General features: G+C 42.3%; 1 protein-coding gene across 3 annotated transcripts in view; it reads left to right on the top strand.

Annotated features, from left to right (window-relative positions):
• The first annotated feature begins 1,465 nt into the window (after positions 1–1,465).
• The window catches only part of LOC111642164 (L-fucose kinase-like), a 46,871-nt gene continuing 31,599 nt past the window's right edge, over positions 1,466–16,737 (top strand). The window contains exons 1-15 of one of the 3 annotated variants that reach the window (XM_023388450.1): positions 1,467–1,708; positions 5,287–5,438; positions 5,503–5,553; positions 5,778–5,912; positions 6,025–6,148; positions 7,710–7,816; positions 8,372–8,452; positions 8,858–8,977; positions 9,169–9,352; positions 10,847–10,959; positions 12,573–12,743; positions 12,815–12,931; positions 13,237–13,338; positions 13,458–13,573; positions 15,099–15,176. In XM_023388450.1, the coding sequence (XP_023244218.1) occupies positions 1,648–1,708; positions 5,287–5,438; positions 5,503–5,553; positions 5,778–5,912; positions 6,025–6,148; positions 7,710–7,816; positions 8,372–8,452; positions 8,858–8,977; positions 9,169–9,352; positions 10,847–10,959; positions 12,573–12,743; positions 12,815–12,931; positions 13,237–13,338; positions 13,458–13,573; positions 15,099–15,176 (1,712 nt within the window). In that variant the 5' untranslated portion in view covers positions 1,467–1,647. Of the gene's footprint in view, positions 1,709–5,286; positions 5,439–5,502; positions 5,554–5,777; positions 5,913–6,024; positions 6,149–7,709; positions 7,817–8,371; positions 8,453–8,857; positions 8,978–9,168; positions 9,353–10,846; positions 10,960–12,572; positions 12,744–12,814; positions 12,932–13,236; positions 13,339–13,457; positions 13,574–15,098; positions 15,177–16,737 lie in introns of all 3 variants that reach the window. The other 2 variants (XM_023388451.1, XM_023388452.1) reach the window with 2 other exon arrangements.

Raw genomic sequence — 16,737 nt, forward strand, 5'->3', positions numbered from 1 at the left:
CTTTGAATTAAGTTGAAAATTAAAAAAAAAAAAAAAAGAAATGAACTTAGATCAAACTTCTAACTTAAAAGGTAATTTTCGTTTTTTAAACAAAACATAATACAAAATATTATTATAAATTTTTATAATAAGATTTTAATATTTTAGTAATTAAAAGTCCCGCTACCGAGAATGTCCTTTCCGATTTAATTAATGTTGTGGAATCGTCTTTAATGCATTTAAGAGAAGACGGGTGTTATGTGTTTTTTTTTTTCACTTGTAGCCTGGAAGACTTCGAGTTCGTTTTCGAGATTGTAGTACTTCTTTCGCTCTCTAGTATTCCCGATTTGTCTACCTCGGCTGCTTTAATAGGGGTATCGAGCTTATAGCCCGATAATTCGACAATTCGTTTGGCTTTAATAATCAGGTTTATGAAGAAAAACTTCATACCTACATACTCGTTTCTATCCTTGCCCAATTTGCACAACCTGGCGTTATGTAGTTATCGAATCTACCGGTCATGGTTAAATATTAAGACAGCGTAAACACAATTTTTCCAGATATTACAGGTTCCGACAAGTAAAGAATTTTTAGAGTCCTGTTACAAATTAGCTACATATTGATTACTGATCATTTGTAACATGCCATTACGAACAAAATTAAAAAAACAAACTAATAAGTAGGTTTAAAATTAATAAATACAAATGTATTCTGACAGTTTATGAGTTAAATTAATTACTCGTATACTTTCTATTTGCAAAATTTCTTCAACCATAACACAAAATGAGAAAAAAATGTGAATTTTTAAGAAATTTGCGGGATTTCCCGGGATGAGAATTTCCCGGGTTAAAAAAAACAACCGGGATGAGAAACCCTAGGGGGTACGGAACATTTTGCTTTTAATCTATATACAGAGCCGGCCCTACCATAGGGCGAACGGAGCAGCCGCTTCAGGCGCTAAGTCTTAGGGGGCGCCTCAGTGGTAAAGAAAATTAAAGGGTATAAATTAGGGGCAACCAAGGGGGGCGCCATAATAGGATCTCGCTCCACCCTAAAACTTGCCTCAAGCCGGCACTGTCTATATATACAACAAATATAGGTTTAAATATAAAGAAAAACATTATATCGTCTTTATCGGCATTTTATGCACGAAATACAGCTAGAAAGATTTTTAAAAAAATTTTGTTTCGGGGTGGGGAACCAATTAAAACACGGGAAAAGTAAAGGTTTTCGGAAATATGCCAACCGGTAGCGCCATCTGGCGACAAAAATAAATGCTAATGGCCAGGCGCACCGACAGACTAAAAATAATTCGAATTAATTTCGTCGGAGTCAACAGAGACCAATAAAACGTCGGAAATATTCTTTATCCCGGCGCCGATTGGCGCGGTTACGGGAGTTTGTCTGGCCTGTGTCCGGAAAAAGACGTCCGACTATAGCGCCTCGCTGCGGCGTTTTCCGGCAACTGCGGAAAATCGCCCGCCGGATTCGACGGACGAGGGTTTAACCCGGCGACGGAATTTTTTCCGGTTAATTTTTTAAAACGATCGGCACGCCTTACTCTTTCCTCCATCCCGACTTCCCTGTTCTCGTTTTCCCTCCCGTCCGTTGGCCGATCGCGGCCGACAGGAGGCGCGCGTTAGCCGACGAATAACGTAGCGGGAGATAATGTGGGACTGTCTGGTGGTCACGTGTCCTCCCGACGGAAGGGCCCTGGCCCTGCAGAAAGGTTGGTCTGGGCCGTTCTTTCTTCTACGCCTCTCCGGTCCCGGGTGGGAAGTGGGGCGCGGTCGATCGGGTCCCCCTAAAGCCCTGGGGACCTATTCTGAGCTCTTCCGATTACTCAACGAGAGCGATACACGGGTCATTCGATAAGTCCCTTTAGCGAAAGGCAGTTAACGAACCTTACACAAATTGCTATTCTGAGCTCTACGTTAAGTGGGTTTCGCTAAGGGTAGTCAGTCGAGATGCGTCTGGGTTCCACGCTATCGATAGCTATTACGCTTTAACCAATCACAGTTTAGTTAACATAGTATTTTTGTCACGTGACTGCAACCCGCCATTTTCTAAGCGAAGCACGTGCTCATTGCATTGTCGCTGTAGCAGCGTTAGTTTTTACTNAAAATCCCACAGGTATTCGTGAGCCTGAATAAGCTCGATCAATCTCGATTCTGTAAAAGTATTAATCCTCTGACTATCCGCCATGATGATGAACTATTTTCAATGTTGTCACTGTATGACATGGCATAAAGGCATTTGTTGATTGGATGCGTGTTTGCAATCGTCGCGAGTAGAACAAACTTTTTGTTTCTAGTTGCGATTGCAGTTGCGCCGGTTTTCGAGGGGGGATTACTAGTTAACGGGAACAGCCATTGCGGTTGCAGTCGCCTGCGCGGCTGGAAATCGCATAGTGTGACCAGGGCTTAAGGGTTCAATGGCAGAGGCGAACGATGCCGTTGGAACCCTAACACACGTCCGTAGGAAAAAGAAAGGGTAATTGTTTACTATTCCCGGTAAATTCCCCACCCACTGGGACTTTCTTCTAATGTGTACCGAGATTTGTCTAGTCGGAACAAGAAAGGCCCACTCGTTCTCGTTTCTGTCCATGTGTGGAAAGTATTCGAGAATGGGACAGTTTCCTTTTATCCCTTGTAGGAATATGCCAATGACTTACGAAATCACGTGGCATCCAAGGTTGGCCAGTGAAGATGGCTCTGTTATTATTATTATCATCATCATCATCATCATCATTTGATGGCGATAGGTGGCTGCCAGGCAAATTTGGCGGGCCATTTCTCTGGTTGTATTGTCGACCACCAATGGCTGGGGTGGACTAGACAAATGTATCGGTAGGCATTAAAAGAAAATGCGAGTGGGCGGGGAAATAGTAAACAATTAGCGAGTACCATAGCCCACTAGTGGGATTAGCCCGGTTGCTCGGAGGAGACCGAGACTTTCATCTAAAATAGGCCTGGCCAACCTAAATTGTTTCGCGGGTCATGCGTAACATTACGGCGGTCCACAATTTAGACAAACACGCTTATAAAAAAGTTTTAATAGATATATAATATTGCTTAGCGGGCCACACAATTTAGCGTGACGGGCCGCGGGTTGGCCAGGCCTGGTCTAAAACTTAAGGGTTTAATTTTGTTAATTAACAATGACAGACTCCAGTGCAGACGGGAACATTTGGCCAGAAAGTGCACATTGTTTCGAGACGACATTAAAAGAATAAGGGACTGTATATTTCATGTCTACTGCCAACAGTTTGTCGACAATGATGTAATGCGTATATCAATTTCGACGTCGAACAGAACAGTCCACTAATATTGTACTGCATTCTTTTATTTACTTTTTAATAATCGGTTATTGTAGACAAAGGAGCAGACTAACTTGTACGGCGTAACGAATGTTAGAATCCTGCGTACAGGTTCTGTTCCATTCGAACACTAAACACAGTCTTAAGAAAATAAGGTAAACTTAGAGCACAGACTCGCCAGTATAGGTCTTTAGGTAAGGCAGGGGGTGGGGTGGACCGGATGGGGACGTTCGTTGGCAGAGTACTCCATGTTACACAGTTTTAGGTGTGAGAGATGCCGGCCGTAGCCAGCACCTGAGCACCAGACCACGGGCGGAGCGGGGGCAACGGGCAGTAGTATCGGATGGAAGTAAAAACTGATTTCGGTACAAGTTAATACATTAATTATTTGTTACGGGCACCCACGGCCGATAAATATCGTTAGAACGTCCGACGACCGTGCCCTACCCACGAGCGCCCTACCCCCTAAACACGCCACGAGCGGCACCACTCCTTATAACACCTGGAAGTGGGCTTTAGGCAGATTTCGTAGGTCCGTATCCGGGGAAGGGTGACATTTACAGGTACGGTTCCTTGTTCCTGCAGACACGCTCTATAAAGGCTGCTATACACCATGGGTTAATCCTTTGAGGCTGCCTGGCTTTGAGGAACTTCCGAATTTCCTATCGTCCAAAAACGAAGAAAACCTCTCAGCAGAGGGTGGGGCAGCTTGCCCCGGGCACCACTGGCAGAGGGGAGCCTAATGGTTTCCAAGAATAACAAAATTTGTTTCTGGAGGGGGAGGGGGGTGCCAATATAGTGTCGCGGCCCGGGTGCAGTTATTTTCGCTACGCCACTGTGTTTATTATTACGCCACTGATGTTTATTGGCAACAAATTCTATTAAAACTCGCGGAAAAAAGTATGCATAGAAGTCTATGGTGTAAATAGTAGTAGTAGTGGTTTGGGTAGCACTAATCACAAAATTGATTTTTCATACGAATAATTTTTTAATGGAATTATTTCATATCACAAAATTAATTTTTCAAGAGAAATCTTGGGCTATAGATTATGTTAAAAAGCATCAATTATCAGCGAAAGACAATGGCAAGTCGATTTTACTACCAAAAAAATTCATGGATTAAATTTTATAGACGAATATATATTAATAATTCTCAACCACATCCGATATTAGTACAAATTGTAAACATTATTATCGCAAATTAATTTTATAATTTAATAATTAAAAAGAATTTATTAAACTTTGTCTTATTTTAAGTTGTCATGTTTTAATTTACTTGGATATTAAAACAATAAATTTTTTAAAATGTAGAAGAAAATGATAAAGAGTATCAAGATGTTTTATGAAAACGGAAGAAATGAATTGAGAAGTTTTCTAAATATTAAAATTATTTATAATTTTAATTTACTCAAGAAATTTTTGATCCGAAAATAATTTATAACCTGAAAAATTAATTTATTAGGTTATAAATAATAAAAGTTAATAAGGTTATAGAAAATAATTCTTCCAAACATTCACGAGACATTGTTCTCACACACGTTTAGATCGGCCTGCACAGTCTGACACTGCGCCAGGAAAATCAAATGGTTTTTCAATTCTACTCAGGTGGTCGGTACAGGTCACAGAAACTGTTAAATTGTACCCCATAAACTACCAAGAATTATAAAGGTCAGGCATGCATGATTACTCCTTTGAGAATTAACCTAAAGAATATGACCGATTCTACTCAGGTGGTCGGTACAGTTCACCGAAACTGTTAAATTTTTCCCCCCACACATCCAGGAATGACTCAAAATCAGGCATGCATGGTTACTCCTTTGAGGATTAACCCATGGTGTATAGTAGCCTTTATCTGACCGGCAAAAGCTGAATTGCTCCATTTTTAAGTTTGTGGGGTGGCAGCTGCCACCCCACCAAACTTAACTGGTCGGTGCCGTTTCTTAAAATATAGAAAAGTGTACGGCAGATGAAGGGATGTTTCTTTTTAGAGACGGAACTGCTTCGCTCTCGAGGATGGCTGGACCTGGACCTACCCGTTTTGACAGCCGAGGATCCGGCCCCTGCCGCCGGCAGCGGCACCGCCACCCTTAACGCCCTGCTGGTGGCCGCTGAATTTCTCAGTCTGCGCCAGGGATATTCGGTGAGTCTCCCGTCGCTCCGCTTCCGGACGATGACCGCTAATCCGCTTTCCTTTTTTCCTTCAGGTGGTGACCGCTGACGTCTTTGGCCAGAGCCGCGTCCTGGTTCTGCATCATGTGGGTGGCTGTCTTTCTCTCCGCCATCGGCCGCTTCTCCCTCTCCGGTCCCTCCCCTCCCCGGGCGTCCGGCTTCCCATTCCTTTCGCTTTTCCTTCCCTCCTCCCACTGAGGAAACGGGGAAAGAGCGGACGAACGGAAAGTCCGGCAGCCGGAAGAGGGGCGGAGGCGGAGAAAGGAGGGAAGAGTGGCGTGGCCGGTAACTTGTCCGTTTGCCTCCACAGGGAAGGACGTATCTGTGGGAGTGTCGGGGAAAGGCCTTTGTCGATCTGGCCCGCACACCTCCGGAAGAGGAGGAGTCTGGGCGGGTGTACTCTCTGGACAACTGTCTTCGACGCCTGTTATGGCTGATGGAAAAGGCGAGTGGTCTTTGTCTTTGGTCGGACGGAGGGGCGGAATCCCCGGAAGTCGTCTTTTCCGCCCGTTTGAGAAACGGGCGCGCATAACGCTTTTAACTTTCCCATCTTTCAGGTGTCAAGAGACGAAGAATCCGGCGTTTGGGTGTGCAGCACGGACGCACTGCTGCTGTCTTCTTCTCCGGGCCCAACTCCTTCTGGTTCCTCTTCCGCCTCCTGCGATGCCAAGTTTTTAACAGGTCTTTTGAATTTTTGTAGGGGATTCTTTCTTTCGGTTATTTTGATAAAGAATTTCTGCGTTTTATTATTTGACGGCTCCAGAAGCGGGCAGCCAAAGGAGGCAAATTCTCCTTCCGCCTTACATTTCGGGAGACGATGGTGGGTTTAATTTAACACGATGGCATACGGACCGGTTTTCTCCGTTGTTCCCGGTGGACCGGGTGGAGCCACGACATGAATTGCGTGCGGTTGCCATTAACGGGTGGATTCCGGGGGTATTCCGGTGCCCGCCCTGCTTTAAACCTAGTACTCGCGTGTGGAACGGCAAAACCTTGTCGCTTTTGCCGTCCGAGCCGACGGAATAGCAAATAGAAAATGTTGGACTTTTGTTGTGGTGGAAAGAGGAAGGGTAAAAATTAGACCGGTAGGAAGGCCGTTCAGCCACGCGGGACGATGGCGGTGGGCCAGGCTAGAAAGCCTTATACACTAACTAGTAGCCCGAGACGCCCCCTAGTGGGCGTTCTTTACAAATTTCCATGAGGCATGGTTCCTTTGACTTTTTTGTTCCTATCAATATGCTCTACAGCTCTGTTAAAGTCTGAATGGTAAGATTTACCCTCCGAATAAAGGGGCGGCAACCCCCCAAACTGTAGCCCCCTGTGCGAACAATAAAGTCAAAGAAACCATACCCCTACTCGCGATCCTTCGCGAGATATAAGCCCCTGAAAATTCGCCTACGTCATTTCCGGTCACGTGACACCGTGGTCAAAAGGGAGCCTTACCATGTGAAAAAAATATTAACGCGCGCTCGCGCACACTCGGGGAGTCGCCACCCCTTTATTCGGAGGGTAAATCTTACCATCTTAATTACGTCATACGAATCTATATTTCTACCTATTAAACATTCTATAAATACTTCAAAATAGTTCAATTTGTTTATTTACCTTCGCTTGTAAACCTCGATTTTAAATGTATCCGCCATTTTTTCAACAAATTTCCCGTGAGTCAATGCGCGACGTTCACTGAGTCACGGATGATGTAAACGTGCGGCGCAAGGTTAATCAAGGCATATAATAATTATTTATACCATTCCTGTGGTATAAATAATAAATTCATATCAATAATAAATTCCTATTACAAATAAAAATAATTTATTGTTAATTTAAAATCATCTCTAGGGCGCCTCTAGTGATCGTTTTTGGCATACCGTTACGCGGAACGGATACCCGTTCAATGGGTTATATATATATAAGCTAATATATTCAGTTCATACGCTATGTTATTATCCGATCGAAATATTAATGTCACATAGACGTAACGTACTGTACTTACTGCGTAAAGTATTGGGAATGGCGTCACGGTAATTCGTGGGAGACCGCGGACCTGCCGACGTCTCCCACGCTGCCGATTATTCCCGTTGTGGTTCCGGTCGACTGGATTTATTTCTTACTCCTTCCTTTCGACTTCCGCCCGAAATCGACCTTTCCGTTTACCCATGGCCGGGCACCTTTTCTATAAGAGGTGGTCTGGGCCCATCGGAGAGAAACGCGCTGCCGCTGAACCGCCTGGGCCTTTTTTCAGAGTGGGAGGCGGAAGAGACGAAGAACAAGGCCGACATCAAACTGTTCTACATCTCGGCCGGAGCGGAGTACGCCGCCGGACACGGAGTGGTTCGAATGGATTCCCAGGTGATTATCACCTCTCTTTTCTCTTTTCCGGCCCCTCCCTTCCCTCCACCAGCACCGGAAAACAGATCCGTTTCGGTCTTACATACGCCTACAACTGGCCAGCTGTTTCTTCTCCACCCGGTGCCCGCGTGAAATTTGGGCCGCCGGATGGGCCCAGGTCGACGGTTTCGTAAACGTTTTCCGGGCCGGATTTTCCTATTATAATTTATGGTAACGGCCGTCGGGCCTTCTTCCGAGTCCACGTGCCGAACGAAGAACGGAAAGTAAGGTTATCGCCGGAGGGAAGAAGTAAATCGTCTGCGCGGAAGACTAGAGAACCCCATAGTCCGTGGCTTCGGCTATACCCAGTCGGGGTTTTCCTACTCCCGGCCTTCCGCAGCTACCATGAATTTCTGCGTGGATCTGTAGCTTTCCCCTAAGACTTTATTTTCCCGATATTCCCGCGCCTGTATTTTATTTGCCGTTTTCCCTTCCCTTTGCATCCGCGCTCCCGACCGTACAAAAGGGGCATCTTATTGCCACTAGTCTCAAGAACTGACTGTTTTCTCTTTTCAGGGAACGGTGCGGGACGTGCTGTACCGCGGAAGACCGGAAGACGTGGATCGTTGCCGTCTGGATGACGGTACCGTCCCTCTGGTGGGACCTTTCTCCTTCCTCTCAGCCCGTAAAATCGCTCTCCCTCGCTCCCCGCAGCGATATTTCTTGCCGCCGGAAACGGCAGTCCCGCGGCCTTACGTCGACGGGTTCGACCCACCCCAATCCGGACGTTCTTCGCACCGTGCTCCATCCTCCTCCTTTCGCCTTCCCCTCCCGCCGGCTCTGACCACCAATTTGGCCCGGACGGTGGAGGGTGCGGACTGGCCTTTTCCCATCCCGGGCCAATTCCTCGAGAGACCGTCGGACCCGTCGACCGGTGGCACGGTAAATTCCCTTACCGTTAAACCGACACCGCGAGCGGGCAGAAAAGGTCGGGGTGCGAGGGATGGCGAGCGGAAAGAAGCCAGTCAATTTCTCCTTTGAAGACGACGTTTTTTTCGGCAGGTGTCGGGACTGGTGTATCTGTCATCGGCGGCGGCCGAGAGTCTGTCGGCCCTCCACTCCGTCTCCCCCCTGGACTCCTGCAACTACATGGGACTGGACAGCGGAGCCCGACCCCTGCAGGTGCGCCTTTTGCTTCTTTCGCAGTAAGAGTTGGCGGCCAGGGTTAAGGTTAACTTAATCTGGGGGGAAAGGTGTCCTTACTTAAATCTTCAGGGACCATACGGGGGCTTTGGGTTAACCGTAATCTAGCTGTGGGCACCCCTTTCCGCCGGGCCCAAGAGGGAGAGGATTAAAGAAGACTGCCCTTTCAGGTTTCCCTCTTCTTCGACATCTTGGTGGCCGCCGCCGCCGACGTGGGCAGAGACGACTTTCTGTCGGGAAGATGCGGCAGGACCTACGACGGCCGGTTCGGCCTGGAGCGGAGGAACCGACGAGTGGCTGCCGGAGCCAGGAGCGTGGTGTGGGACGGCCTCTCCCCCTACCGAATGGCGGCAGGTAATGTACCGTTCTTTTCGATTCGTTTAAACGGAGCGAGCGCACCGTCGAACGGGCCGCGAACAATTGGCAAGATAGAAAATTTTTGATCGTTTTCTTTATGAAAATTGCCGCTCTTTTCTACAGATTCACTTTCCGGTAAATTGAAATAACATTCTTTTAAAAGAGACGAGTAAAAAGGACGATTTCGTAATAAACAGAGGTATTTACCGGCAAAGAAAAAAGTGCGGAAGGTCGATACAAATGTACGTAAAAAGAAAAGACGACGGTTACGACCAGAAAGTACAATCGTGGTGGGAAAGGATTTCATTCCTGCGCCTGGTTAACCGCTTCCGAAGTACAATAACCGAGCCTTTCCCCAAGTTGGAAATAACTGGCGACTCATACTTCCTGTCTTATCCGTATTTACAAAAAGGTTTTGTCGTCCGAACTACGGTGTACCTGGACCATCGGGCGCGTGGGTAAATCTGTCCATCCGGGGCAAAATACCACTAGTTATTTAATATTTAAAGAAAATGAAAATTATTTACGCTACGTAAATACGAATGTGCAAAACTTAAATTTTTCTGCCACTAAAAATAAGTAGACTGGCAGATATTTTATATTTAACATTGTATTTAAGTCGAAAAGTTGAATTTCTCCACCTGGATTGACAGATTTACACACTGCTGGGGCGGGAAATACCTTCCCGAAAAAAATGTAACCACGGCAGTCTGGGCTGCCGGGCCTCGCCTTTAGGAGTGGGAATCTTTCCCGCCTGGCAATTTCCGGCCGTGCGGGCCACTGCCATCGCCACTAGAAACAAAAAGTTTCTTCAACTCACTCCCGTGGGCAAAGGCTTTTGCGCCACGTGATACGGTCGTGGCAGAAAGTGAAAATATTCACCGGTACGGCATTAGAATCCGGATCGATCGAGCTTATTCGGGCCCACCCATGCCCGCGGATTTTAATTCTTCGTTCTATCGAAGAGAAGAAAAACGAGCGCGGGCCTGGCGCCAGATAAGCCAAAGTCTGGCCGTCGATTTCCAGTATTTCTGCATATAAAATAACGATTGTTTTTAGTTTAGAAACCTTTTAATAAACCGACAAAGTTGACATCGGTTTATTATAAGATCACGGTTGCTGGAAAATCTTTAGCTTTGACAGGCGTCTAGACCCCGAGCCGGCATTATTTCTAAATTATGCAGTTACGTCTCGTGCTTCGATATTTTTTCCACTGCCGTTGTTGTTCTTTATGCGCTGGCTTGGCCTTTTAAACTTTGTCTACATTCCCTTTTATCTAACGTATAACCAGTTCCTTCACATTGACGGTACGATAAACTCGCTAGTTTTACTTTAGGATTGAGTGAAAATGCCGACATGGCGATGCAAGAAATTGACATTAATTCTGGCTCGGGGTATAGACGTCACCGGAAGCACCCGTCCCTCTTCCGGCCGCGAAAAACTTAACTTCCCCGCTTCTCCATTAATTAACTCCATTGCTTGTTTTGACAGTGGGTCTGAAGAATTACGCTCATTTCTATTGGTCGGACGAGGAGACCGGAAGACGTCACCTGGAGCTGCTGAGAGGCGTGGCAACAGAAAAGGTGGTCCATTCTCATCTGGAGGTAAGAAGCCAAACCGCGCCCACCCCTTTTTCGGATGTGGCCGGCCGCCCCACACTTTCCACGTTATTACTTTCGGATTTCGTCAGTGTAATCGAAGGCGGAACAATAACGCCTAATGGCGGAATCGGAACGGGCCTTGGGATTAGGAATCCCAAGGCCCGTTCCGATTCCGCCATTAGGCGTTGGCTGGGCCACCACCATGTAGATTATCGGGCCGTTTCACCCACTCGTGACGTCGTCAATAGAGAAATGACCGCTTTTGTGCCAACTTTTCTTCTTAATATTTCTTTTATTTGTTCCTTTTTGACAGAATTTTTAAAGTAGTTAGCTTAATTTATGGTTTAAACGGTAAATTATTAATTTTACTTAATTTACAATATAAAAATTACGATATTTCGTTTAATACATTTAATGAATTATTTTTCGCACATTTCGGGAAGTTATAATGAATTTTTATATAATAAAACATGTAATATTTAACAATATACAGTTTAAAAATTACATTGCAATAAGTTATAACAGAATTAAACAATGTAACAGTCTGTAATCTATAGGCCTATACATTATATAAATGTGGATGTTTGTTTGTTTGTTTGCTACGCACGCCTACACCGTTCGACCAATTGCTACGAAACTTGGCAGCTAAGTTAACATGATTTGTAACTTAGATAATGGCATAAACATCGCCTCAATATATCCATTGAATTTCTATATATCAATTAATTCGTCTTTGTTTCATTTGCTGGTTTTACACATAGCGCCATGTATTGGCAAAAAATTTAAGAAAATGAACTGAACGTAATTCTTAAAATAAATATAATTATAAAAAATATATATATTGCCAGTAAATTTACTTAAATTAATTAATTACTGTGACAATGATATAGCACTATATTGTTACTGCCACAGGTAGCATATAGCGCTTGCCTGTGTGGAATGGAAAGTGGTAATTACGCTGTCAAAAGTCTAAGTATTTAATTTTCCACATCTAACGACTCGGGTTTTTTTTTTCATTTCCGAACGGCACTTTCTTAATTCTAATAAGAGCCCTACAGTAGCCCAGTGCATAAAACCACCGTACACCCATAGTCGTGGGTTGGGGCATGGTCAACGGGCTGGCCACGTAGTAAACCAGTATTAAAGCGTAGTCGTTGAGCATCTTTTCTTTCAGGAGGAGGAGGACTACTACTAATTTTGGTCGAATTACTTCCGGACCACCTTCCGGAACACTCTTTCTCCCATTGGACCCAGCGGATGGAATGAAAGTGTCCATCCGAGTATCGCGGTAAACGTGACAATGGTAGACTGAAATAACCAAATTCCTTATATGGTTTTCGTTTTAATGTTTGTTATATTATAGTATTTGATTTATATAATTACGAAGGTTATCTTACGTAAGGGTTTATCATGCTGAGTGACCAATCTAACACATTTAAAAAATTCTTTAAATTGTGTACAGTAAAGAATAAAGAATTTTAAAGGTTTCCAGGTAATAGCGACACAAAACATTTCATTTTGTTGGCAAAGATTAGAAAACCGTGGTGTCCCTCCCACGCTTCTATCCTTCCAGTGGAAACTGGTTTTCGATAATGCTCGCCCGTCTTTTTTTGCAGGAGGAGGAGACGGCTGCCGAAGACTGCCTGGTACTCAACTCATGGCTGAGTGCCGGACCAGAGGCCCGAATCAGCACCGGTTCGGCGGTGTACAACTGTCGAATTCAGGCCCGGGACCTAAAGGTGGGAAGCCGTTGCTTCCTCAACGGATCGACGCTGGACCGGCTACAGGTGAGTCCGCCCTTCCGGTCGTGGGTCGAGCCCCATCGCTTTCACCGCACTTCACTTTCTTTCTATTTCAGGCACGGATTGTTGTTCCGGACGGAATGGCCGTCCTGGGTTTGGCCATCCGCCCGCCGGACCGGTCCGCTTCTTCCGTCCGCCTCCACGTTGTCTCTGGATGCGACGACATCTTCACGGTCAGTTCCGTCAATTTTTACCTTCCACGTAATTATCCGAGTTTAAATTAAGCTTTCGACTTTCCGGTCGATTTTAATTTTAACAGTCTGCGATTTCGACTAATTTTAACAGTCTGCAATTTCGACTAATTAAGGAACGGTCGTTCCTTAATTAGTCGAACGACCGTTCCTGTCCTGGTACCGACAGAATCATGCGCAAAATTTATTTGCTTATCCGGTAACCGGGAATTTTAATTAATTTCGGCCGACGCTTAAGATGTAGATGGGTGGAAAATAAAAATGTCTACCTTATTATCAATCGACAGGTTCCCTTTTCGGACCGGCGCGGTACCTTTTGTAATCGCCCGTGGAATCGATTTTTCCAAAGGACTGGAATTGGCCCCGACGACCTGTGGGATCCAGATCTGGTAACTGACTTTTATTTTGTATTAGAAAATTCCCTTTGGCTATTTTCCTTACGTAAGATATGCTGTCGGATTATTTTGTGTTTATTTATAAGTTACTTCCGTCCGGCGTTTTGTTCCAGGGAGACGACAGGAAGACCCTGCTCCGGGCAAAACTGTATTGGACTGCAGATGATTTTTCGGAACATTTATTACTTTTTACGGGAGAAGAAACTTGGAACAAGGATCAATACCTGGGGTGACGTTTCTTTACCTGTTCTTTATTGATTTCTAGATTAATAATAAATTAATTTCCGTTTAGTTTTCCCGAATGATAACCTTTGATTATACTGTACACAGAATACAGTTTTAGTTTTTATATTTATTTATTTATTTATTGAATTTTGCCTGCATTTTTTAAATTCTTAATATTAATTCAACTATCGGATACGATTAATAATATAAAAGTTTTATTTGTAAATAAAATCTCATAATAGCCGGAGAAGTTACTCAACTCGTAGCTGGATTTCTTATATTATTAATTATTATAAAATGGAAAAAACGTATAATTTCGAGGGTAGATATGTGTTTTATAAAAAGTTGTAAATGTTAGTAAGAGTAAAATATTCATTAATTAATGTTTCAAATGATTTTACATTTTAATTAAAAATTACTTAGTTATTCCATTTAAAAAAAAAAAGGCATTAAAAGAAGCAAACAAAAAGAAATTAAAGAATAAATCAGTTAATCGCCGCAAAACGAAGTAACAAAGCGAGAAACAAAGCACAACCGTCTCGCTTTCTCATTTTTCTTTAAATTTTACACTACGTCGTGGGTCGATTCGTACTGATTGAGAGCTTAGGAAGGTCTTGATAGTTTTAGATTCTTTTCTAAATTTTAAACATTAAAAAAAAAATGAATAGAAGATGCGACTGGTTCCTACAAACCCAGGGTGTGTGGCCTTTTATCCCGATTGAGTCGGTAGGAACCACCTTGTTAATATTTTACCATAACAGGGAGTATAGGGTAAATGTATTTATCCCATCACTTCTCCCAGCGTAATTTATTACGTTCCCGTCAGACACTGGTGCACAATTGTCGGATGGACCAGATCAGGATGACGTGTGGTGTACGACAGTATAGACGTTTTCATCATTTGCGGAACCTTTCAAAATTTTACAGCTTGAGAAAAAAAGGTTTCCTCACTCTGTTTCCCTTTGGCATTTTCTTAAACGTCGATATACCGCGCTTCTAAATTAAAAAGAAAAAAAAAATGGCCATGCCGAATGAAGTAATGCCGTCTGGTCGGCATTTCAACTTTGGTTATTGAGATAGTAAAATCAATAACGTTCAGATAGACAATGAATGGTGAGAGAGAATCCAGCTTTTGTTTTGCAACTACTCCAGGTGTTTTTTTTGCAATTTTCTTCTTTGTTTGACTCTTCAGTATCTCCGAAGAGTCAAACAAATAGACGTAAAATAGATAAACAATACCTAACTCATCTAGGATAATGACATTTCATTTGATATCATTAATATCATTATGATTTTAATTATTAAATTAATGGGAATATTGTGTTAATTAAGTAAAGTGAATATAAAAGAAACATTATTTTTTGATACGTGAAAAGATAAATATTGAGATATTTATTCTACATATTGAAATGAAGATTTTCTTAAGTGTGTTCTCTTTTAATATTGTGTATCAAGAAATAACTATTTTTAACATTTGAGATTACTTATTTGAATTTTAATGAAAGTTTTTTTTAATTTTTATTAAATAGGTGGAAAAACAGAAAGAGATTTTCCATAAATGATATATTAAAATTTAACGATTATGAAGAAGCATTTCAGAGTCGAAGGTACGAATTTTACATTTTATTAGTTACTAGAAGAATGTCATTAGGAGTTTTTTATGAAAATAGTCTGACTAAAGACTAAAATATTAACTAATATATTGTAGAAATACAGGGTTGTACAGTACATATATATATACTGTACATACATATATAGGCTGTGTGTATATATAGGCTATATAATGAAAAAGATGCAAAGGACTCTTCACTCGCCTCGTATATATGTAGGGTGAGTGAAGAGTTCACTTCCATCTTTTTTCATTCGAAAAATACTAAATGTACTGTATATTAACTTTGTTAATGTAGTTACGTAGGAAGTCATGTATGGAGATCTTTCTTGGTCCCATCCACTTCTCCGTACTTGACTTCCTACGTACCTACATTACCAAAATTAATATAGCTTCAGTACTTTTGGAATGAAAAAAGTGCGAGGGACTCTTGACTTGTCCTGTGTATATATGCACATTTAGATTTTCTCAACTGGAAAAAGAGAATGTATGCTAAGCACTCGTGTTCTAAATGAAACTTTTGTGCTTTCTCACTGGAAATGTAAACTTTTATGTGTCATTTTGAGTGCTTTTACTTGACTGAATTAAATTAGAGCTCGATACTTTTGAGCTCTTTCTGCACTTGTCTTAATTATAATTAACAGCAAATTATTGAACGTTTTTGGTTTTGCGTTCTTTTAAAAGTGTGTTGAAGCATTGGAAAAGTGCAGTTTCCTGCCGTTTTAAATTAGAGATAGACTTAGGTCGAGAACATGCAGCCTAAAATATAGCAAAAATGTGGATGGAAACAGAAATTAATTTTATAATATCTGCTGAAGTTGTTATCCAAATTGCACACAAAAATTGAATAGAGTGAATTTTTCTATTGAAGCATAAGGGAACATTCTAAACCACGTACATCAGTTGGAGAGGGATAGGCAAAAAGTCAGTGGCTACCGTGGATCACTACAGTTGGGATGGGATCCATATATGGTCACATAACCACTCTTCTTTTAAAAAATTGTTTTGAGTTTCAATATAGTCTATTATCTTTTACAAGTGTGTTACTTGCCTCAAAATTAACTTGAGACTAAACATAGAGCTTATTAATTAATGTAATGAAGTCTCATCTAATCTGAATAAATCAGAAATCACAACAGATAAAATTGCCATTTATTGAAAACTATGCATTTTGGATTAAGAATCCTAATAGTCTATTAGAAAAATGGAATAGAGATTATATTGTTTATGATTTTTAACATTAAATCTATTAAGATAGTAGTAAACTTTGTAAGGAATTTTCAAATGAGCTAATTTTAAAAGTAAACTAAAAAATAAACTTATTGAAAAGAAAAAAAAATCATTTAATGTTTTAAAATTTAAAGGAGTTGTGTATGGATTAAATAGTACTTGCGATATTGTAAAAAATATTTACACAGGAGAAACAAAACAGATGTTGAATGACAAATTGAAGGAATACAAAGTGACAGTTTGATTTGAACACGTGCAATTTCCACAGATGGAACACTTTATAAAAGACAACTAGTGCAATAAAATAACAAAATTGTAATTTGACTGAC

Source organism: Centruroides sculpturatus, unplaced genomic scaffold (genome assembly GCF_000671375.1).
Source record: "Centruroides sculpturatus isolate CEXI.00-Female unplaced genomic scaffold, Cexi_2.0 scaffold1688, whole genome shotgun sequence".
Lineage (NCBI taxonomy): Eukaryota > Metazoa > Arthropoda > Arachnida > Scorpiones > Buthidae > Centruroides > Centruroides sculpturatus.